We start from the raw sequence: 25,489 nt of genomic DNA, 5'->3' as shown, positions 1-25,489 counted from the left end.
ATTCTGAACTTTGTGAGATATCCAAGATATCAGCACCCCTCCAAATGTGGCTTGTTATTCATCCCCAATTTTCACTGTGCCACCATTGACACACCCTAAGCACTCTCCACCTCTCTCTCATCCTTGAAGACACAATGTGAAACCTGATTCCGCCCAAGACTTTGGCTATCTGTCTTTTTCTGTGGCTTGACATTACATTTTATTCACTAACGATCCTATGAAAACCTTTGGGACATTTTACTGCATTCAAGACACTATATAAAGGGAAAGCTTTTTGTGTTGCTATTGATTCTCGAATGGATCTAGCAGATTTCTGATTGCAGGATATGTGCCCAGTTTCCAGGCTGCAGTAGAATATGGTTCGGAGAAGCCAGAGGCAAATGGGAACAAGGAAAATGATTTACTGCTCTCTTTAAAAAATTCATACAGCTCAGCAAAGCCAAACCTTATGTCAAGTAGAAGCCAACAGCAGTACGATCTTGGCTCTCAGTCAGAGGGAATGTGTATAGTATTTGGTTCTAGCTCTCGCTGTGCTCCCACCTCCATGTACTTCCTTCATATCCCTTCCTTGAAGATTTGTAAAATCTTGGCAATTTCAAAAACATATTTATTCATAATATTTCCTTTAGCCTAAATCCTTGACATCTTGCTATACAATAGGGTTACGTTTTTACCTTGTGATCATTTATTTTTTAAAAGATTAAAATCACCCATGAATGTAAAACAATCAGCAAATTTCCCCTGTTTGTTTACACCTCATTGTGAATATTGGCATCTAATCAGTCAATGGGAATGGCCTCTTGCTAGCTCAATGGACCTCCTATTAGACTTCATCATAAACTCTGCAACAGTGACTTCACCCTCATGTAGAAAGATGTACTGCAGCTAGACTAACAATGTTGCATAACATACTCCTCAGGTGATGATGTTAGTTTGTCATCAGTTCAAACTGTTCCCACTGGTGACAAACCTGTAACCCACAGCAAATCGACTTCAGAGATAGATAACATTGCTGACACGAGCCAGGTTTGCAATGACAGACTCTTTAATTGGACTGCTGAGCATTTTCACAGTACAAGTGGGCACAGTTCAACTGTTTCACTCACACACTGTTCCCTTTGTTGAAACCCTTGTGACAACTCTGCTAACAAACAGGCTGAGGTCTTAAACAAACAACTTCAAGTTGACAACGTTATGGAATTATAAAGTGGCAATTGAACATTGTTGTTGCACTAATCACACAGCACGGAATCAGACCCTTCAGTTCAACCTGCCCATGCCAACCAGGCTTCTCAAACTAAATTAATTCCATTTGCCGGCATTTGGCCCATATCCCTATAAGTCATTCCTATTCAAGTACCTGTCCAAATGGCTTTTAAATGCTGTAATTGTACCTGCATCTACTTCCTCTGGAAGCTCATTCCATACGTGCACCACATTCTTTGTGAAAAGGTTGCCCTTCAGGTCACTTTTAAATCTTTCCCCCTAAACCTATGCCCTCGAACTCCCATTTCCTGTGGGAAAGACCTTTGCTGTTCACCTTATTTATGCCTCTCATGACTTTATAAACCTCTATAAGATCACCCCTCAACCTCATATACTCCAGGGAAAAAAGTCCCAGTCTATCCATCCTCTCCGTATAATCCAAACCTGATGAAAGGTGCTCCCCAAACCGTTGACTCTCTTGCTCCTCGGATGCTGCTTGACCTGATGTGCTTTTTCCAGCTCCACTTTTTATCAATTCTGGCTTTCCAGCATCTGCAGTCCTCACTATCTCCAAACCCTTCAGTCCCACTAACATCCTCGTAAATCTTTTCCATACCCTTTCCAATTTAATAATGATCTTTCTATGGCAGGACGACCAGAACCGTACACAGTTTTCCAAATATGGCCTTACCACTGTCCTGTATAGCTGCAACATAACATCCCAACTCCTCTACTCAGTGCTCTGACAATGAACACAAACTTACCAAGCCTTTTCATTACCACTCTGTCTGCCTTTGATGCCACTTTCAAGGAAGTAAATACCTGAACTACTTGATCTCTGTGTTCAATAACACTCCCCAAGGCCCTGCCATTAACTGTGTAAGCACCACCTTGGTTTATCTTACCAATATGCAATACTTCCATCTGCTACTCCTCAGCCTATTAGCCCAGCTGATCAGGATGCTGCTGTACTCCTAGGTAACCTTCTTCACTGGCCACTATACCTACAATTTTGGTGTCATCCACAAACTTAATAACCACGTCTCCTATATTCTCATCCAAATCGTTCATGGAAATGACAGATAACAGTGGACCAATCCCTGTGGAATAATGCTGGTCACAGGCTTCCACTCTAAAAAACACTCTCCACCATTCTCTGTCTCCTATCATCAAACGAATTTTGTATCCACCTGGCCAGGTCTCCACGTTACAATAAAACTGATTCTAATCCTAATTCATCCATCTTTATTAACAAGTTCACTTGCAAAACTTGTCGAAGGCCTTGCTAAACTCCATATAGGCAACATCCACTGCTCTGCCCTCATCTGGCTTGTTGTTTACTTCCTCAAAAATCACAAACAAGTTTATGAGACACGATTTCCCACGCACAAAACCATGCTGACCATCCCTAATCAGTCCATGCCTCTCCGAATGCATATAAACCCTGTCTCTCAGAATGCCCTCCAACAACTCACCCACCACTGACATCAGACTCATTGGTCTTTTCCTTACAGCCTTTCTTAAATAAAGGCACAACATTAGCCACCCTCCTCTGTGTGTGTTTCTATGTGTATGCAAGTGTTTGTGTATTTTAGCGTGTGTTGTGAGGGTGAGTTTTGTGAGTGTGAGAGTGTGTGATACCTTGTCCAACATTCACAGGGGGTAATGTTTGGTCCTGTACAATGATGAATTGCCAGAACCTGAAACCTCATACACCTTGAAGTCATCTTTAATGAATATAATCTTAAATGTAAAACAGGCTGCTGATTCACTGTGGCACCTGTTCCATGCCATCGCACAGTCTAAATTACCCTCATTCTGTCTGCTGAATCAGGCAGGATGTATACACACAGCCTGTTAAATATTCAACAGAAAAGTGTTATTCATTCTTTCAGCAATTTATTTATTGTGCTGTTTGCGCCTGGTGTCTTCATTGTAACCATTTCCAGCCTGGGCTTTGGTTCAAAAAATCACCATCATCATTTGTGTGTGATAAGTATAAAGACCTGGCTGAGTTTATTAATACAGTCATTGCATTGAGCAGCATGGGGCTCAGCCTCAGTTAGCCTCCCTCGGCTGAATTAGGATGGGATCTGCTGAAATCAGCCAGGATTCTTTTACATAGCGACAGTGAGCACATTTGGACATCAAAGGAGCATAGGTTTGGGTTCATCTGTCAATATTCTGCCACCTGTTTCAGCTTACACAAAACAAGCAGCCAGTTGACTGAGATCATTAGCACAAGTGAAACTGTATCCCAGTCCTTTCATGACGACAATAGCCCAAATGGAAAGGACAGGAAGAAGGAAACCTGGGGTTGGGGATGAGAAAGCAGCATCATTCCGTATCTTTAACCAGTTAGATGCATCAACAGGTTAATATATTTGCTGGACAACTGGCAGGAGGTAGAGCAGTTTCTTTTCTATACCAGGGCCTAGTTGATGCCTCACTGATAGAGCCAATGTGCTGAGTGAATTGCATTAACATTAATCACAGGATGCTACAGATATAATTCCCAGGGGATGCCCACTGACACTGGACTAGTGACAGTCAATGTGAGTAAATGAAAGTAACTCATATTACCATGAACTGAGACATATTGACACCTCACTATTGATATGTTTTGAAATGTTCTCCTGAGAATCCTGTCCAGTGGAACTATTACTCTGAGCCCAATGTGAATTATTGAAACAATATTATGAAGCGATCTGCACCATGGGAAACCGGGGAGATTTAATAGTCCTGTTCAAAATAATGCAGGGTTTTGGTAGAGTAGGGAAAGAGAAACATTAGGGCACAGATTTAGGGACCACATGAGCAGCTGACGGCAACATGAGGATAAATTGTTTTATGTAGTGGGTTATAATCTAGAATGCACGGGCAATGGAAACAGATTGGAATATTGTTTTCAAAGAGGAATGGAATAAAAACCTGAAGAGGGAATATACTTTCAGAATGATGGGGAAGATGTTGGGGAAAAGGGACACCTTTGATAATTCTTTCCAAGAACGGGTCAAATGGGCTCTTTCAATGCCACACGATACATTGGACCCAAGTTCAAATTGGTTTGAAGTCATAACTGGGGTTATATCAGCCTGAAATTAAGATTGATTCTGAAAATGGTTCTTTTGTTTGTTTGTATTTCTCTTTTCCACAGATCAAGCAAGTCATGGGGTTAAAGGGCCTTTTCCACAGAAATCCAAAGCAGGCTTCACTCGACAGTCATGTTGCTGGACTGCTCACTCGCAAACCCTCTTTTAGCAGCCAGATCCTCCGCAGGACAGCCAGCGCCCCCACCAAAGGGCAACCGAAGAGCAAAAAGGGCTTTCCTCAAATCGTTCTAGATACCAAAGACTACAGTTCAGAGGGAGCGAGTGAGTCTGATGATACATCCCAGCCTCGGTTTGAGCAGGATGCTGGATGTGCTGAGACTGCTCTGGAAGGTGCTGACAAGGCTGGCACCGATGGGGAAGTGCAGACAGAGGCCTTTAAAGGTAAGGGGATGAGCCAGGGGTCTGGGGAAGGTCAGAAGCCACGTGCGACTGCGGGTGTGGTATTTAGCGAGCCGTTAAGGCGGGCGCATCGAGTGCGCATACTGGACCCTGAGGAGCAAAGGCAAGGCGTATTTACCAGGTGTGCCATAAATGGCTGCGGTAGGATTGGCATGGCCACCAATTGCATGAAATGCGTCATTGGCTCTAGAGAGAGCCCAGATCTAGAACGCAAGTGGAAGGAGCATGTCCACCAGCCAGGTAGCCTGGCAACGGCTAAGCAGGCACATCAGCACGGTTCGTCCGAGCACGAGCGGTTAATTCCCGCGGTCCAATGCCAACCCAAGCAGAGGTGGCGATGCCAGCTTGTCCACGGTGTCGGCTGCAGCAGCGGAGAGGTCGACCAATTGGAGGTCACCGGCAAGGGCTGTGACTCACCCGAGTCTCAAAGCCTGGAGGGTGTGGGCGGTCTGGAGCACTCGTACCACTTGGCACAGAACCCTCAGAGGTGTCCGGGCACTCTACAACGTGAAATGAACTCTTTGTTTGTACAAAAGATGGAGGAACTCCGAAGCAAGTCTCCAATCTTTTCCACTGGTAAGACCTGAACGGACCATTTTGTTGACCCATCTTTTGCTTTGTAGATGATCCAGTTCCTCTGGCCAGTGTCACCCATGTCCAGCCAAACCCTAAATCCACTCACCGAGCCAGAATACCGCAACTACTTCCAACTTTGTATTCTGTTACCTCTTGAGAAAGCTTACACAATGTGGAAGTGAAATGTTAAGTTCCGGTTGTTTTATTTTCCAGTTTCTCATGCGCTACTGCCCACCCAGAATTGCAAAGAGTTATTATCTTTCATTTCCCTTAAAATATGTTTTCAAATGATTCACACCAGCTAAATAATGAAACTTCGTGATGGGTGCATGGATTTAGATAACCTGAGGTTTTGGTGGGTGAAGATCTAAATGGTCTCCTCACAACCAGATGGTCACATCCCCAATTTACATTCTGTCTGAATTTCTCTAAAGTGTCAAGATCCTTAATCTCCTAGTGTCTCCAAAGTGGAAAAGCATTGCAGCGCTTGCTAATTTAACCAAATGTAGATGGAGATAAGCAGGGTACTGTATAGACCAACAAGGTTTGACCCCTGCTGACATAACCAATCTCAGCTAGTAGTCAGGATTTATAAATTAGTCTTAGGTGCAATCATGCTTGCAATGTGATGTGACCCTGGCCTCATAGTTCACTAAACCTAACCCAACTTTCATCCCATCAACGATTGTCAAAAGGTGGTATACATGCCAGGTCTAAGTGGATGATTTCCAATTGAACAGTCAAGTGAGAGGGCCCATTGACATTAGAGGAAACGTGAAGGATCTAGAACATTGGGAGGAAAAACAGCTTCACCCAGGTAGAGTTGTGAGGCCATGGAGCTCACCTCCAGGACTTAGAAACATTTAAAATTGGATTGAAAGGAAAAAGATGCTTAAATGTGATCAGACTATTTATTCAAAATGGAGGGTAAAGGAGAGAAAGCTAAACCAGACCAGGAACCAGAGCAGTTTCAATAAATATATGAGATCCAGGTTTAACAAATAAGTTCCTACATTTTTAAACAATTGACCTGCCTCCTTTCTTCTTCACTGACACCACCAAGTACCTTTGGCTGAAATGTGGAAATGAATGACTTGGTGATGTGCTGAACCCTAATGTTAACCCGAGGTTGCCAGGAGGTGAAATTCAGCAGAGATCAAGGGGATTTGATGTGATTTTATTTCCAGGCTGTATTTCACTGTCATCACTTGGATCCCCACCCAATGGCATCTCGAGCCTGCCCCATCATTCAATTTGGTCATCTCAAATCCACCTTCCCATCAAATATCTCTCTGTCATTGCTGGACATACTCAATGATTGGAATATTTACTAACTTCTGGAGTGGACAATTCCAAAGATTCATAATTCCATTTGGAGAAAGTTCTCCTGATCTCAGTCAGAAGCCACACAACACCAGGTTGTATTCCAATAGGTCTGTTCAAAATCCTCCTTTGTCAGGCATGAATTTATGGGTGGAACGATGGTGGCGGGATGATTCCGGGCAATTAACATTGTCCAAAGATAAGTACAAAATATTTTGGCACTTATAATTGCCTGGAATTATCTCGCCGTTGTTTCTCCGCTTATAAGTTCTGTACCTGTGCGCTTGCCTCCACTTCGCCTGATGAAGGAACGGCACTCGGAAAGCTTGTACTTCCAAATAAACCTGTTGGAGTATAACGTGGTGTTGTGTGATTTTTAACTTTGTCCACCCCAGTCCAACACCGGCGTCTCCTGAGCAAGTGCTTCTCATGTTGTTAACAACCCAGCCAGGGAAACGATGTGTCAGTGTCCACCCTGTCAAGCCATTTTATTATCTTTTGTTTCAATACATCACCTCCTATTCTTTTCAACTCGAGACTTTATCTGTCTAATTTACGAAATCTTTCATCATGGATAACCTTCTCATCCCGGGAACCAATCTAGTGAGTCTTTTGCAGAACTGCCTCCAAAGAAGTAGATCCTTTTTTAAATATGGAGATCAAAACGACCCACAATTCACAGAATCATTGCGTCATACAGCATGGAAACATGCTTCAGTCTAACTTGTCCATGCCAATCAGTTTTCCAAACTAAACTAGTCCCATTTGCCTGCATGTGGCCCATATGCCTCTAAACCTTCCCTGACCATGTACCTTTCCAAGTATTTTTTAACTGTACCTGCCCACGACCACTTTCTCGGGTGGCTTGTTCCATACTAGCACTACCTTCTGCGTGAAAACATTGCCCCTCAGGTCCCTTTTAACTCTTTCCCCTCTCACCTTAAACCTATGCCCTTTTGTTTTGAACTCCTCTACCCTGGGGAAACGACCTTTGCTATTCACCTTTTCCATGCCTGTCATGATTTTGTAAACCCCTAAGAGGTCACCCCTCAATCTCCAACGCTCCAGGGAAAAAAGTCTCAGCCTCTCCTTATAAGTAAAACCCTCCTGTCATGGTAACATCCTTGTAAATATTTCTGCACCCTTTCCAGTTTAATAACAACCTGCATGTTCCCAACATTTCCTGAAATGGTCATTCTAATCCAATCCCATCAGTTCACAGGTTGGGTTAAAATTGCCCTTACATTCCTGTTTTACATTCCAGCTGTGAGAATCTGACCTTTAATGCAGTGCTTCTGTAGACTGGTGTGTGACTTATCTGAATTCCTGTATGTGATTCCTTGCTCAAATGTTGCTTGCTGATGAGTTTAACAGTTTGTAATGTTCTGCCCTTGCTGCCACTTGCAGTGGACAACTGACTTGGAGAGCAACACAAAGGTAATCATCTGTTCCCCTTGGATTTTCCTTCTTGCTTCATTGAATCTGTTACCGAAATGAATGATAAGCACTTGGCTTCAAAACTGATTTGGACAAAGATGTCGCAGTCCTGGCCTAGGATGATGGAGTCAAGAGGGGTGGGGGGGAGGCGATAGCGGGAGGAGCTGCCTCTATCACATTTGTCAATAACATTTACAGACTTATAAAAGCCCCTTAAAGAGCAGGCCAATAGGAGAGAGAGAAAGAGAAACACCGTCTGCACCCAAGGATTAATTAGGACGGCTTTATTCTTGAAGCATGAGCATTTAATTGCTAATTGTAATAGAATTTTAAAGCATATATACTATAAGGGAAATGTTAAGGGACCCAGTGGTCTTTCTCAATCTGACCCAGTGGATAGCATTCTTACCTCTGACTCAGCAGATTGTGGAGTCCAAGTTCCACTCCAAAGACTTAAGCACATAATCCCGGCCAACAGAGTACCGAGGGTATGCTACCTTGTCAGAGATGCCAACTTATGGCTGGATATTGAATCAAGCCTCTGACTGAGTTCTCAAATAAATGCAAAAGATTCCGCACCATTATTCTGATGATGATCAGTGGAGTTTTCCCTCACTTCATGGATAATACTTTATCCCCCAATCAACTTCACTAAATCAAATTGTCTGGTCATTATTGTGTCATAGTCTGTAAGATCTTGTGTTTGCAAATTGGCTGCCGCATCTCCTACACTACAATAGTGACTACACTTTAAAGAAATAGTCTATTGACTGGAAAGTTCTTTAGGATTTCCTGAGGTCATGAATAACTCAATATAAAATAACATAATCATGGGAAATAGGAACAGGAGTAGATCATTTGGCCCCTTGAATTTGTACCATCATTCTGTTTGATCATGGCTGATATTTTACATTATCTCCATATTCCTGTGCAATCCTTGATTCCCTTAGTGCTCAAAAATGTATCCATCCCAGCTCTGGATATATTCATTGGCTAAGCTTTTACAGCATTGTGATCAAGTAGTTAAAGCAATGGTTTAGAAATACCCGCATGATTGAATCCTGCCAACTATGTTCCATGCTCTGGGGTGGCGCAGTGGCTCAGTGGTGAGCACTGTTGCCTCACAGCATCACGGGCCCAGGTTCACTTCCACCCTCGGGCAACTGTCTGTGTTGAGTTTGCACATTCGCCCTGTTTGTGTGTGGGTTTCCTCCAGATGGTCCGAATTCCTCCCTCAAACCAAAAGATGGGAAGGCTAAGTGGATTGTCAATGTTAACTTGCCTGCAGTGTCCAGGGATGTGTAGATTAGGTGGATTAGCCATAGGAAATGCAGGGTTACAGGGATAGGGTAAGCAGGTAGATCTGGGGGATTATGCTTCGATGGGCTCAATGGCCCAAATGACGTGCTTCCACACTGTAGAAATTCTCTGATAAGCTCTCTGGGAAAGAGTATTCCATAGATTCGCAACCTGAGTGGAGAAATTTCTCTTTGTGTCAACTCAAAATGTCCAAAACCCTCATCCTAATTCCATACTCTGAAGCCAAAAGAGTAAACCTCTCAGCTGTACCCTGGTGAACCTTCCAAGACTTCAGGGTTTCAATGTGATCGCTTCTCAGTCTTCTACACTTTCGCTCCTCATTGGACAACTCCCTCACCGCAGTTCTTTCTCCCAGACATGTACAGCATAGAAACAGACCCTTCAGTCCAACTCATCCATGCCAACCAGATATCCCAACCTAATCTAGTCCTGTTTGCCCATATCCCTCTAAACCCTTCCTATTCATATACCCATCCAGATGTCATTTAAATGTTGAAATTGTACCAGCCTCCACCATTTCCTGTGGCAGCTCATTCCATACATGTACCACCCTCTGTGTGAGAAAGTTGCCCCTTAGTCACAGACCTCCAGTCTGAACAACAACCCTCCACCACCACCCTCTGTCTTCTACTTTCGAGCCAGTTCTGTATCCAAATAGCTAGTTCTTCCTGTATTCCATGAGATCTAACCTTGCTCAATAGTCTCCCATGGGGAACCCTGACGATGCCTTTCTGATTAGATCACATCTACTGTTCTGTCTTCATCAATTCTCTTTGTTACGTCTTCAAAAAAAGTTTAAAGCTACAGTGTTTGAAATCTCACTTTAGGGAGTTGCAGTCAGTCAGGAATCAACAGCCATTTTGCTGTTTCCTCCAGTGTTTTTTTCAATTTAAGTCAGCAGGAACGAGAATTGCCTGAGAAACTGGAAGGAGCTACTGTTTTGCACTCACCTGTTTGTGCTCATTCATTATACCCCACTCCTTGGGATCGGGAGAAATCTGAACTGACTCTCATTGGTAACAGGCAAATCAATTAATAGTCTTATGACACAATAACATTTCAAACCAGATTCCCATATGAGAAAAAGAATACTTACTTGTCATTGACATGCGGCAACGTTCACAAACTCAGGATATCCCAAAATGCTTTACAGCGAGTGGAATCCTCCCTTAAAGTTGTTGTTCTGATCCTGAAAATCCTTGTAATAATACAACAACTTTAAGTGAATCATAGCTTCTTATAGACATCAATAAAGAAGTCAGAATTAGGTTCCTTCAAACATTTGTTTGCCTTGAAGAATGTGCAAGTTGAATAAATGTACCAGAACATGTACAACTAGAACTATACATTCCAAACTGCAAAACCAAATACATCAATAATTGTAAAAGGAATACAATTCAATATACCCTTAATATGATACAATATTTTAAGAAATGTTTTCTAAAAATATACTCAGTTTTATTTTTAGGTTGACTAGGTTCCATCTGGTGGCAGGAATTAGTCACTGCAGGGAGCTGTGTTTCTGCCAATAGATAGAGGCCTTCAGTATGAGTTCACAGCCGCAGTAAAGAGAAGGAAATGGTTTCAGTGGTGTAGGGAGTGGTCGAAGGTAAAATTAGAAGTTGGCAAGCCTGGGCGTAGGGTCAGGGAGCAAGGCCAAGCAGGGGGAAGGGCAGGGTGAGGCAATGGCTGAGGGAAACAAGGAAAGGGCAGGTGGTAAGTGACTCTGGTCGGCAAAGCTGGTGATGATGTGTGTGGTGGGTTGGGAGTAGAGAGGCATAGAATGCAATAAACCAGAAGTGTCAACATTTTCAGAGAAACAGGCCTTAAAGATAAAATGATGCCAAAGCAAAATGACATTAAGTAGGACAGTTTGAAGCAAGGACATACTGTAATCACCATTGCACTGCAGAAAGACGTGCCAGTCAATTTGCCAACAAGATTTGTTTTGCAATGAAGTCTCTATACCTAACATGAGTGTGCTTAATATTCACACCAGGTACAGAGCAGAACACCATCCATTGCCTTTCACTGACGATCCTCAGCTTTGATAATCAAAATTCATCTGTACTTCGAACATTTGTCATTTTCAAAAACATATCAACAGTGCCCATTCTATGATGCAGTATTCATACTGTTGTGTCTAAATGGCCCAACATTGCTCATGAGCATCTTTCTTGAACATCTGTATTTCCATTGTCACAGATTGGATGGCCCAAATAGCCTTCTCCTGTGCTGTCATTAGGTTTAAATCAATTAGTCCAGAGATATTATCACCGCCATCTGGAGCAGCATGGGAGTTAAACCCAAGCTTCTAGTTCAGAGCTCTGGTTCTACCACTGCAACGCAAGAGGCCTTCCTCCTGTGTTGTAGACTTGGGACATCTTTAATGAAACTCAATTTTGGCTTTTTTTAACTTTATACATCAAAATTTTCTGGTTTAAATGACTTGTTTTTTGATTATTGCACCTTGTTACAAGTAACATTTTCAATGAAAGCAGTTAGGACTGCATGTTCAAAGTATGTGTGTACATTGATATCTCACTAACTGCAATAGTTGCTATTATTCTAAAGGTCAACCGGTTAATGAGATTCTCTGGGCACCAAACAAATGTCAATGCTTTTATCATGCTGTGTACATAGGAGACGTCAGTCTGAAAATTCCTGTGTTCAGGATACTTTACTAAAGTGAAATTGTTATGTAAATCCTGAACAATTATTCACCAATTCCCAAGTTGGTCTAAAGAGTTATGCAAATCTTGTATCACTCAAGGTGTTCCAGTTAAATAATGAGGGTGAAAATGTAAAGATTGACATTGTACAAAAGAAGGCAAAACTGAGGACTGCAGATGTTAGAGATCAGAGTCCAGATTAGAGTGATGCTGGAAAAGCACAGCAGGTCAGGCAGCATCCGAGGAGTAGAAAAATTGATGTTTCGGGCAAAAATCCTTCATCAAAGAAGTTTTTCATCAGCACAACCTGAGTTTCAGTGTGCATGTCTGTATGCATGGTTGTGTGTGCATGCACCATTGTTTGGGGGCATGCATGCATGTTCATTATGAGGTTGTAGTGCATCTTGACAAAGTGCAGCATGGTAAAACTTTGGCCCTGATCAAATACTAAATTGGTCAAGAGGCCACTTATGTAAAAGGAATCGGATTCTCACTTCCTTTAAACAAAGCCCAAGATGTGAACGTCTAGGTGGGGATTTGAATCTCCCTGATAACTTTTTGAGTGACTTTATTGGTCAGGCAGTGATGTTGCTAGAACTTTCATGGTCTAAACCACAGTAATCTTACATTGTGCACTAACATTGAGTTGCTACAGATAGACACAGTGATGGGAATACATCACTAACCACTGTTGAGCATGTTTCCCTTAACCATTTGGCTAAAATTGATCAAGCTACCTCTCCAGACGAACAATAATCCGACATTGCAGAATTCATTAAATCTTACAGCAATAAATATAAAATAATGCTAACTTGTGTGGCATTTTGTGAAGAAATTGTTCACAAGACAAATGCCATCCAATCAATACAATATAAATTAGAGCCAATGATAAGCAATAAGTAAACCTCAAAGGCAGGGCGGGATTGAGTGCAGAAATGAACTCTGTGTTGCAGGCACTGTGGCTATTCTGACAAATGTTGGAAAACCTCCAAGAGTGTCGGGTAAACAAGCACATGATGTTTTTGTGTTGCAATAGTATGTTGTGTTCTCTGTTAAGTTTGCACTTTTCCTTCAAGTAATTTGCTCCAAGGGCCAGGAAGCAGTGATGCAATAATGTTAAGCAAGCTAAGAGAAGCTTCACCTGTTACCATGGTGATCGCATTTTGATGGATCTACTTGTTTGGAACAAACAATGACCCCTCCCCCCACCCCCAGTGGCACAATGAATACGGCTACCAAGAAAATGTCACAAAGGGTCAGCTCCCATCGGGGTAGTAACAATTTCAATTTTTCTCCCTCCCCTCCGCCTGAAGTGAACTGGAAAGTTTGCCAGTTAACATTAATTGGGGGATCTGTCCAGTGGTGTGCTACTCCAGTGGTGCCATCTTCCATTTAAATCTGTTATTCCAATTGGGAAGAGGGTGTAAAATGATTGCAAAACAAGTAAGCAGGAAGTCTAATCCATTTTAAAGATCAAATAGCAACCGGCAATGTCCTCCCACCAGAGCTCTTCATAAAGTTACCACAATGCCATTCCAATCAAAACCCAAGGTGACACATGTGGAGTCAACCACAGGCAGAAACTTGGTTGGCACCGGTTCAGTGCCCCCTGAGGGGCAGCACCCTTAAGACAATGATGTTCAATGTCACCACCGCTTGGGGATTGACCAAACAAATCTCTCTCTGGTTCTTCACCTTCACTACCGAAAAGGCAGCATTCGACAGCATGAATGACTTCTGAAATGTGGGCGGCACGGTGGCACAGTGGTTAGCACTGCTGCCTCACAGCGCCTGAGACCCAGGTTCAATTCCTGATTCAGGCGACAGACTGTGTGGAGTTTGCACGTTCTCCCCGTGTCTGCGTGGGTTTCCTCCGGGTGCTCTGGTTTCCTCCCACAGTCCAAAGATGTGCAGGTTAGGTGAATTGGCCACGCTAAATTGCCCGTAGTGTTAGGTGAGGGGTAAATGTAGGGGTATGGGTGGGTTGCGCTTTGGTGGGTCGGTGTGGACTTGTTGGGCCGAAGGGCCTGTTTCCACACTGTAAGTAATCTAATCTAATCTAATGAAATGAATTGACGCCCTTACCATTCAGGTATTGGTTGCAGCAGAATGATGTCACCATTTACATCAGGTGGAATTTTGAATATTGAGAGGTCTGAAGTGATATAATTTGGCAGAACCAAGACTCTATAAATGGTAGGGAGAGACAATACAGATTTAATGGCATGGTCTTGAAAGAGTGTGCAGGGACAGAGGGAGCTTGGGATGTACGCATCAGGACACAGTGAGAGTGTGTTTAACAAAGCATATGCAACCTTGGGTTTCATAAGTAGAGCCATTGAGTACAAAAGCAGGGAGGTGGTGCTGAATCATTATGTAGTTATATAGCCCCAACTAGAACACTGCATCCAGTTCAGGGAAGCACCTTTGAGAGAAGATGCGAAGGGAGACTGTGCAAAGGAGATTTACCAAAATAGTTCTGGGGTGGGCAGGGTTTCTTTTAGTTACAAACTCAGGTTGGAAGGGTAGGCGCTGTTCTCCATGGGTAAAGGAGATTAAAGGTAGATTTGATCGAGGCACACCGAGATCATGACAGGTTTAGATAAGAAAACTGTCCCCATGAGCTGATGGTATAGGCATTGGGGGACAAATTTAAAATTTTGGGGGTAAGAGTTGCAGGAGATTGTGAGGAAGAACCTCCTGACACAGTAAATGATAATGACCCACAACTCACCGTCCATGAGGTGTGATGGAAGTGGAGAAAATCAATCATTTCAAAAGGAAATTGGATGGACATAAACTTGATTAGATTCCTTACAGTATAGAAACAGGCTTTACAGCCCAACCAGTCCACACCAATCCTCTGAAGAGTAACCCATCCAGACACACTCCCCTACCTTATATTTAGCCCTGACTAATGCACCTAACACTATGGGCAATTTAGCATGGCCAATTCACCTGACCTGCACAACTTTGGATTGTGGGAGGAAACCTATGCAGACATGGGGAGAACGTGCAAACTCAACACAGACAGTTGCCTGAGGCAGGAATTGAACCAAGGTCCATGGTACTGTGAGGCATGAGTGTAAACCACTGAGCCACCATGCCACTTGCTTAGCTATTGGAATCAAGCTGGCATGTGGGACTGACTGAGTTGCTCCACAGGGACAGTATAGACTTGACGGACTGAATGACCACTTCCTGCACCATGAATGACTCCATGATTCTCCTCAATTACCATCTAATTTGTTCTATGATCCTGTGGGTTGAATCCTTTCAGAAAGATAAAGCTCTCTTGACAGCACGATGTGTTATTAATGCAAAGATCAGTCAGTACGTGGCGAGTGGGGGGTGGGGGAGGGGAAACAAACACAATGAGTTGTGTACCCCAGAACCTGCTGGTCAGTTTATTCCATTCTGACGCTCACTCCACACAAAGAGCAGCCTGATCTTCCCTGTTATTTTTAAGAACTTACTGTCGAAATTAGGGGATTATAATGAGTAGTGTAAGTACTCTTTTAACAATGTGACAATTATTTATGACTGCCAATCAATCCCTCTGATCTAGAAAAGGAAAAGAATTAAACTGGTAAGGCCCATTCCTGAAACTAAAGTAGACAGGTCGGAGACTGGAAGAACACAGCAAGCCAGGCAGCATCAAAAGTTAGAGAAGTCAACATATATGGTGTAACCCTTCTTCAAGACTGGGGTTGGGTGTGGGGGGGGGGGGGGGGGGGGGGAGCTGCAGATAAAGGGGGTGGTGGGGGCAGCATAGTGCGGTGGGGATAGGTGAAGACAAGTCGAGGGTACAACCTGGTTGGTCAATGGGGGAAATGAATCCGGTTGGTGGTAGGGAGCAGTGAAGGGATGGGGAGGAGCTGGGAAGGGAGTCAGGGGATGGGAAGGGAGGTCATTTGAAATTGGAGAACTCAATGTTGAGTCCTGTAGGCTGTAGGCTGCCCAGGTGGAAGACGAGACGTAGTTCCTCCATTTTGCGGTGTGGTTAATTGTGGCAATCGAAGAGGCCGAGGATGATCATGTTGGAAGGGAGTTGTTAGCGGAATTAAAATGGGCAGTGACTGGGAGGATCAAGAACGGTCAAGTCAGAATGCTTCTCCCCGTCCCTTCCACTGCTCCCTGCCACCAATCGGATCATTCCTCCCATTGACTAAATAGTTCGTACCCTCGATCTGTCTTCACCAATCCCCATTTCACCACCCTCCCTCTTTATCTGCAGCTCTCCCCACACCCACCCCCAGTCCTGAAGAAGGGTTACACCCAAAATGTCAACTTCTGCACCTCCTGATGCTGGCTGGCTTGCTGTGTTCTTCCAGCCTCCTGCTTGTTTAATTTGGATCCCAGCATAAGCAGTTTTTTTTGTCTCCATTCCTGAAACTAGTCATTTGCTGTTCAAGGTTTGAAAGGTTGGATGCTTCATATTTGTTCATACTTTCTTTTATTTTCTGTTTTAATCTAATCATTCATTCTCCCTGTTTGCTGTTTAATGCTAATTCACATTCCTTGTCTGTCATTCCTCTGTTTCATTTTTAATCCTTAAATTGTGTTACTTATCATCTTGAACTGTTATCAGCTCCGCATTTGGAACAGGTTACAATAAAAATCTTATCCTGCCGGAAATGTCACAACCCATGGCAATCAGGATGAGATTAGATTACTTACAGTGTGAAAACAGGCCCTTCAGCCCAGCAAGTCCACACCGACGCACCGAAACGCAACCCACCCATACCCCTACCCCTACATTTACCCCTTACCTAACACTACGGGCAATTTAGCATGGCCAATTCACCTGACCTGCACACCTTTGGACTGTGGGAGGAAACCAGAGCACCCGGAGGAAACCCGGGCAGACACGGGGAGAACGTGCAAACTCCACACAGTCAGTCGCCTGAGTCGGGAATTGAACCCGGGTCTCAGGTGCTGTGAGGCAGCAGTGCTAACCACTGTGCCTATTCTTGGAAGATTTGGCCTATTACATTGTGATGTGCCGTATCGGACTGTACTTTGCTTTATTGGACTATGCTAAGCTTCACTGCATTGCTTTGTATTGGGTTTTGATATCTTCTGTTTGATTGTTCAATGCAATAGTGGATTGTGCTGCCCAGTGGTGTTCGACTGTCTTGTGTTGGGCTGTTCAATGCTGTGGTGTGTTAGACCGTGCTGTGGTGTGTTAGACCGTGCTGTGGTGTGTTAGACTGTATTGTAGTGTGTTAGACCGTGCTGTGGTATGTTAGACTGTGTTGTAGTGTGTTAGACCGTGCTGTGGTATGCTAGACCGTGCTGTGATCTGTTAGACTGTGCTGTGGTGTGTTAGACCATGCTGTGGTGTGTTAGACCGTGCTGTGGTATGTTAGACTGTGCTGTGGTATGTTAGACTGTGCTGTGATCTGTTAGACCGTGTTGTGGTGTGTTAGACCGTGCTGTGGTGTGTTAGACCGTGCTGTGGTATGTTAGACCGTGCTGTGGTATGTTAGACCGTGCTGTGGTGTGTTAGACTGCGCTGTGGTATGTTAGACCGTGCTGTGGTGTGTTAGACCGTGCTGTGGTATGTTAGACTGTGTTGTAGTGTGTTAGACCGTGCTGTGGTATGCTAGACCGTGCTGTGATCTGTTAGACTGTGCTGTGGTGTGTTAGACCGTGCTGTGGTGTGTTAGACCGTGCTGTGGTATGTTAGACCGTGCTGTGGTATGTTAGACTGTGCTGTGGTATGTTAGACTGTGCTGTGATCTGTTAGACCGTGTTGTGGTGTGTTAGACCGTGCTGTGGTGTGTTAGACTGTGTTGTAGTGTGTTAGACCGTGCTGTGGTATGTTAGACCGTGCTGTGGTATGCTAGACCGTGCTGTGATCTGTTAGACCGTGCTGTGGTGTGTTAGACTGCGCTGTGGTATGTTAGACCGTGCTGTGGTATATTAGACCGTGCTGTGGTGTGTTAGACCGTGCTGTAGTGTGTTAGACCGTGCTGTGATCTGTTAGACCGTGCTGTGATCTGTTAGACCGTGCTGAGGTATGTTAGACTGTGCTGTGGTATGTTAGACCGTGCTGTGGTATGTTAGACTGTGCTGTGGTATGTTAGACTGTGTTGTGGTGTGTTAGACCGTGCTGTGGTGTGTTAGACCGTGCTGTGATCTGTTAGATCATGCTGTGGTGTGTTAGACCATGCTGTAGTGTGTTAGACCGTGGTGTGGATGTGTTTGTTTGCACTACGATGATTATTATGTGTTGTCTTTCAATACCAAAGCAACATCTGTTGTCAGTCTGAAGTCTGTTTTGTCCTAGTCATCTATGTGTTTCCACTTATAAGTTATAACTGATTGCATACGCTGGCTTACAGAGTTTATTTGGCACTGAGGGGAAAGACTACTCCAGTTCAGTGATATTTAGAAATTGAAAGAGATGAAATTATTGATTTATGAATGACCTACAACAGAGCACGTCTTTTAAAAAAATACAAATTGTTTTATTTTTATGGAATGTGACTGTTATCCAGAAAAAACTATTTACGTTTCAAGCTTTTCTGAGGTCTCAAATGAGTAAATCTGCTGGGGGAATTGGTTGTTGTGTTGTATTGAAAGGTTAATAATGTCTTGAGCATTTCAGACTAAGTTAAAATGTCCATTGGCTTTCTTAGTCGATATCATGCTTAATTTAAAAGGGTAATTTGGCAATCAGGTTTCATGTATGCTACTCATGACCTAATTCCAATCGTTATTCTCAATAAAGCTGCAAGTGGAGCTAAAGGAACTGGGGATGGGCTGAATATTGTAGTTTATGATACTTTCCCACTGGTGACCCCTGCTGGAAGTGTACGTGCACTGCTGTTGTGGGGTGCCCAGGGTTTTGGAACGAGCTTTGATGTTTCCCATGAAATGGCCATGAATGTTTGCTGATATACAAGGGGACCCTTTTGAATGAGGAGGCCACAGTGGAGCCTAACTTCCACAAGTGAAGAAGAGCATTGAGAAGAGAGCATGGAGAAACAGGACAGAAAAAACAACTATTTTGAGAACAATTATTGAAAGCCCATGTCTCAAATCCTAACTTCAGTGTCACAAGGAAATAATCTAACTTTGACTGTACCTGTCTTCCATTCATTGACCTGATCACCCCACACAGTGACTGTATGCGAGAGTGTAATGACACTGATTTGACATTTAATGACTGCTCTTTTCTCCTCATCTCCTTGCAGGTGTCCAGCCGTTCTCACATCCAGTTCCAAGCATTCCCATGCACACTCTTGAAACTATTACTGAAGAATCTATGCATTTGGAGGATAGAACTTGCACTGACTCCCAGCAGATGCCCCCATCTATTGTGAGCAGTTCCGGAGAAGAAACCACCAACTCAGAAGAAAGCTTAGTTCCGGAAAGCAGCCCGCCACCACTAAAACAGATGAAGATCTCTACCAATAATAACCGAGCAATAAAGGCCCCAGAGGTGTCTTGTAGTGAGGAACAATTGGAAAATGGATCTGATTGCCTGGGCAAGGATCTCCTCAAAGGAGGCAACATTTGTCTTGCATTAAATCTCCATGAAGATTCTCAGGATGATGATGGAGCTTCCCAGTTTTCAGATGGAAATGCAAGTTCATGCACTTCCGTTCATCACTCCGAAACCACAATGAGCGCTTCTCAAAGCCCAAAAGATCCCTCATTGGCATCAGATGGCCAAGGTAAAGAAAAAGCTGGAATCCTCAGTGACCACCTGTCCCAACTTGATGTTTTACCGACTGGATGCTCATCCAGTAATTCTGTTCAGGAAATGTCTGGTGAGAGATCGGACAGCACAGAGCTAGCTGAATCTCAGAAATGTCCTACGTTTGATTTATTCCCCAGTTCTCCATCACAGGCTGCTCAAAATGGATGTGACAAAAATTCCCCTGGTTGTCTCGTTCGGACGAACGTTCACCCTGATATCGCACGAAGCACTAGTTGTGATGGACGTTTCATTCAAAGTCAACAGACATTGGTGGTGACTCCTGTCCAATTGTGCACCTCTCCTGTGCCTGTGGTGTCATCAGATGTGACCATTAATGATAGAATTTGGTGTAAATTGGATTCTGGGAACCACAGGGATAGCATGTCCTCGTCATCCAGTATGTCATCAAATGACACCGTCATTGACTTATCATTACCCAACTTGGCCCGAAAGAGTCTGTCTGATCTGAACAACAGGCAGAGTGAAACTTTGGAAGGGCTTGTAATAGATAAGCGAGTAAGGCCTCGATCAGCCACAACCAGTCATGAAATACTCACCCAAGTTAGCAAAAGTAAATCTAACCCTAATTTAAGATCTGACGGTGACCAGCAACAAATTGATGACCTTCAACCAAAGCCCTTGGGTAAATCATTGCCAAATCCCTGCCAGCCAAGCTTTAGGCGACACACCTGGAGCAGGTTATATATGGAAAGCCTCAAACAGTCTTCCCCAACTCTCAAATCAATAACGCAGAGCAAAAAGGTAGCAGACAGTCCAAGTAAATCAAAGAGCCTGGGAGACCTAACTTCTGATGATATTGTGCCCAGCTTTGACAGCAAGTACAAGAGCATTAGTCGGACCTTCATCACACGGCCCATGCGTGAGCAGCGCAGGGCAGCTGGCATGAAGAGATTCGACCAGGACAATTTGACGGAGCAGCTGAAGAGGATCACGAGCTTCGAACGGGAAAACGATATCACTTCTCCCACCGCTGGCCAACCTCCAGAAACAGAGGACTCCAGCCCAGTTGTCCTGCGCAGATCTTCATCGAGGAGCCAGAGCCGGGTGCGGTACATCGCCAACCGGGCGAAGCAGGCACAGGAACGGCTGCGGCTGCAGAACCTGGGGCAGGGCAACCCGCCCGGCATGCTGGAAGAGAGGGGCAACCCTGAGGGGGCCTGCTGTGATGCCAAGAGCATTTGCACAGATGTGGCTCTGCCCTATCCAGACCCAAATGAAGTCAAGGTCCCAAAAACTGCTGACAATGAGGCTGCGGTCTTCTTCATGCTAAAACTTTAAGAGCTATTGCAAAGAGAACTTACTGAGTTCAAATAATTCGAAACGCATCAGCAGACTTCAAGAAAGATCGCATGATGTTTTCACTGCAAGAGCGGCGCTGAGAGGCAACAACATTGGGATTGGGTCCAACTTTTAAAAAGCTGGAATTTGTGCTTTTTTTTTATGTTGCACTTCTGGTGTGCCATATTTTGCACAAATAGTGCAGTTTGCACTGGAATTTGTAATTTTTTACAATGCAGGTGCAAATTGGTGCAGAAAAAAGCGCTAAGGATTGCACTAAAAAGGGGAAGGAGAGTGAGATCTAGTGAAAGACAGAAAATAATTTCAGCTCTTCAGAGCTGGTGAACAACTACGTCTTCCTCCTAGCAGTGGGGATGTGAAATGTGTGGCAATGGTGTGTATTATCTAATGCTACTCATTTTGAGGCAAACATCAGGCAAAGACGTCTTCAGTTCCTAAGCATTACCATTGTATCTTAGCCCCTATCTGAATACATACTCACAGCGTGATACAACTGCCTGAATTATTTTTTAAAACTATGTATGTGCTTGTGTAAAGATAAAACTGCACGATAATGTTGTTTTTATTTAAAATACAATGCCATTAGATTGTTTTAAAATGAATATCACCAAAAGAGAAAGAAAAGGCTGCTGTGTATTTAATAAATGTGCAGCAATGTGTATGTCCAATTTTTCTTTAAAGTGTTGCATGTATTTTAATTGTGATTTTAATACACAATCAAGGCTGGCTTACAAAGTGTAGGTTTATATTCCACGACCAACCCCATGCACAAAGTGTAACCAGGGCAGCTGCTCCAGATGTGGTGATTGTTGTTTTAACCCTTTTAGAGGACAGTTGCAATGAGGTTCTCAGGAGGTGCAACTCTCCGATTCGTGTTAGATGGTTTGAAGCCAGCTGGAGGCCTAATGGGATAAAGGCTCCTTCTGCCTATCCAGATCCAAGGATCTAACTCTGGCCTGTGTTAGGTTAACTGATGTCAAAATGATGTGCAAGTTGGAATGAAGAAATTGGTCTTCTCAACTCTAGATAGGAAAACAACCCTTGATCACCATCCATTGCAATGAGTTTGTAAGTGCCTAGGGGTGGACAGTTTGGAAGGAAGTTCCAGATTTCCACTACCTTTTGTGTGAAGAAGTGTTTACCATCATGAAATGTCAATGGCTTGGCATTAGGTTTCATGTTTGACCCTCTTGTTCTGGGCTCAGCCATCCATTGGTAAATAGTTTCTCTCCATCACCCACTTCTATCCTTGAATCATTTCAAACACCTTGACCCGATCTACCTTTACTCAAGGGAATACAAGCTTAAACTAAACTGCGAACCACTTTGGAAGGACATATGAACAGATGATAGGATGACAAACCAAAAAGAAAGATATGCTCATAAAGGAATCAATGAAACCACCTTCCTCTGATCTTCTGCAAACACTGTCATAAGTTTAACATTAGAATGAGGAAGTGTAATGGAGATAGGATATACTCAATTACCTGGGGTCACCGTCATTATTGCCAGTTTGTAAGTTGTCTTGTCAAGTGTCAAACATCCAATTCCCCTTAGAAACTGAATGGCTTGTCAGGGGTAGGGACTTTGTCGAGGGGAAGCCCCCTTGCAGTCCTGATTCAGAACTGAGGCCTCAGTGGAGTCTGTGCAAACTGAAACCTTTGGTAAGTTGCACAATATGAGGAGAGTGGTGTTGTTGACTTAGCAAAGCAATCAATTAATGTTCAACAGAACTCAACCTTGACATGACAAAAACACCTTCTGACAGAGAACATTAGCATTCTGAGAACCACAGAATTATTAGCGTGGGGAAGGAGGCCTTTTGGCTCATTGTATCTTCAGCAGCTTTCCAAATTAACAATCTACTTTGTGCCATTCTCGCATCTTCTTGTACCACTCCATGCTCTTCCTTTACAGACTAATTCACATACAAAGACTTTGCCTGAACCTGTTTCTGATATAATGTTAGGCAGTGCATTCCCCACTACACCACCCACTGCATGAAAAAAGTATGTCTCATGTCATTTTGCTTCTTTTATTAATTACTTTAAATCTCTGCCCTCTATTCCTTGATCCTTTACAAATGGGAACAGTTTCTCACTATTTGTCCATGATTTTGAATCTCCTCTCGGTATGCTTTTCTCCAAGATCAGTACAAATTTCTCCAACCCACCTTCCTAACTGAAATTCCCCACTCTGGGACCATTCTTGTGAATCTTTTCTGCACTCCCTCTAATGTCTTCACATCATTCCTAAAGCATGATGCAGTTCTCTAGCTGGGGTTGAGCTAGTGTCCTCTACAGGTTCAGCAAAACTTCAAAAAGCAGATTACTGTGGATTCTGGTAATTCAAAACAAAAGACAGAAAATTCTGGAAAAACTCAGCAGGCCAGAAAATGTCTACGTAGACAGAGCAACAGTAAATCTCTCAGGCCTTATCAGTTTGATTTTAGTTTCAACATAAACTCCGTGCTCTTGAATTCTAATCTTTTCTGTCTTTCTGCATTGTTGATGCCATTTCAGTCTCTCAAGCATGGCTGTGCATAAAGAGTTAGGATCCCAATACATTCTCCTTCTGTCAGTGCAGTTACATCATTTCAATAGCATATTCCTCACTGACATGCTTTACTCATTGGTCAAGGTGGCCACAGCAGTTACAAATGTTTATATAGTACCTTTAACATAGAAACATCCCAAATCACTTCAGATGGCGTGTTAACAGAAAGCATTTGGCATTGATCCACCAAAGGAAATAAAACCAATCTTTTTTTTAAGGACCAGCTTAAAGGATGTTCAGGAAAGAAATTGCAGAGCTGAGGATCTAAAAGCCTGAAGTCATATGCACAAATTGTGAAGTGATTAAAAACTGGGAATGCTCAAGATAGCCAGTTTTGGGGGAACACAGAGAGCTCGGAGGGTGATGAGGCTGGACAGCATTACTGAAAAGAAGAGGAAAGCAGAAGCATACCTCAGGAAAGGAGAAAAATTAAACAAGATGGCTTGGTGTGATGACAGTTAGATGGACTGCAGAGTACAATTCTCCCCAGTGTTTCTAGATTGGTGTTTATGCTCCATGGTGCCTCCTCCCATCTTGCTTTATCTCACCCTATTTGTAAATCCTTCTATTCATTCACTTCCTATCTCTGTCATATTTGTTTCACACTCCTTGTGGTGGCAAACTCCACAGTCTAATTTCTATGTACTGAGTCTTCCAAATTACTTATTGCATTTGCTCTTATATTTGTCACCTCCAGATGGAGTATTCCCACAAGTGGAATCATCTTCCATAAATCCCTACAAACGGTGTCTGTTGGAACTCACCATAATCTATCAGGTCTCTCCCCATACTTTCAGCCCCAACAGTCTGATCAATCTTCCCAGCTAATTATAACTGCTCGATTCTGCTATCCTTCTCAGTGTCAATGCCGTGGCTCAGTTGGCAGGAAAGAATTAGACTTTGTATTAATTGTTGACATCATCTCACTGCCCAAAGATCGCTCAGGTATCCAGAGGAATTATGAAGATCCTACCCTACCCATTACACTGATTGTAAACCTCTGAACTTTAGTGAAAGTTGAACTTCACAGTTCAATGAGGATTGATTTAATTTGGTTTGGAAAGACCAAATCTAACTGTAGACATTAGAGGATTAAATCATTCATTCATTCATTCATAATTGTCTTCATGCACTAATTCCAAGAATGTTTTCATCTTTGATTTTATTTTGCAACATTGTACCTTACAGACTGATCACTGGTTGCACTATCCCTTGCATGATGTATTGTTTCAACCAGAAATGTTCTAGATATTGTTAATATTCAAAATGCAGAACAGCCTAATTTTAGGACTGCAATGCATACTGGGAGCATTTTTAATTTTGGTTCTTTTTTTTAAATGTCTGATTAAAAGTAATAATTGAATGTTTCAGGTTATGAAATGAGAATGTCTTGTTTCCAGATATCTTGGATGTAATATTTCACTTGACGCACAGTATCTTCCATGTACATTACTGAGAGTCATGAATGTGACATGTCCACATGGCAAAAAAAGTACAGAATAAAAATATGTATCTTCCTACCACTTTGATAATCCTGCAGCAGCTATCTGCGATTTTAAACACTATTTGTAATTAAACTATTGTATCAATCAAATAAAATGCAATGAAGTTTGCTGTAATTGTCCTCATTCAGGTTTATCACACTGGAGGCCACTGTCCACTCTCCAACTAAACCTCTTCCAGTTTGAATAACACACTTAATAATGAGGCCAATTGACTGAGTGACTGTGGTCTGCTTCTAATAAATTCCAAAAAAAAATGTCTGCTGTGTTGTGCAGCTGCAATTCTGCGTTGCAGTAATACTGTAAAATTCTGCTCCACAAATAATGCAAATCTTACTCTCGCCACAGCCA

The 25,489-nt window shown here is 43.1% G+C and overlaps 1 protein-coding gene across 1 annotated transcript in view; it reads left to right on the top strand.

Moving 5' to 3' along the window:
* The window catches only part of plch2a (phospholipase C, eta 2a), a 422,301-nt gene extending 397,109 nt beyond the window's left edge, over nucleotides 1-25,192 (top strand). Inside the window, exons 23-24 of the mRNA XM_060851834.1 lie at nucleotides 4,364-4,700; nucleotides 19,252-25,192. Of these exons, the coding sequence (XP_060707817.1) occupies nucleotides 4,364-4,700; nucleotides 19,252-21,059 (2,145 nt within the window). The 3' untranslated portion in view covers nucleotides 21,060-25,192. The remainder of the gene's footprint in view (nucleotides 1-4,363; nucleotides 4,701-19,251) is intronic.
* Nucleotides 25,193-25,489: the final 297 nt, after the last annotated feature.

The sequence above is a fragment of the Hemiscyllium ocellatum genome, chromosome 37 (genome assembly GCF_020745735.1).
Source record: "Hemiscyllium ocellatum isolate sHemOce1 chromosome 37, sHemOce1.pat.X.cur, whole genome shotgun sequence".
NCBI classification, from domain to species: domain Eukaryota; kingdom Metazoa; phylum Chordata; class Chondrichthyes; order Orectolobiformes; family Hemiscylliidae; genus Hemiscyllium; species Hemiscyllium ocellatum.
The sequence above is the reverse complement of the archived record's forward strand: the minus strand, read 5'-3'. Positions and strand labels throughout refer to the sequence as shown.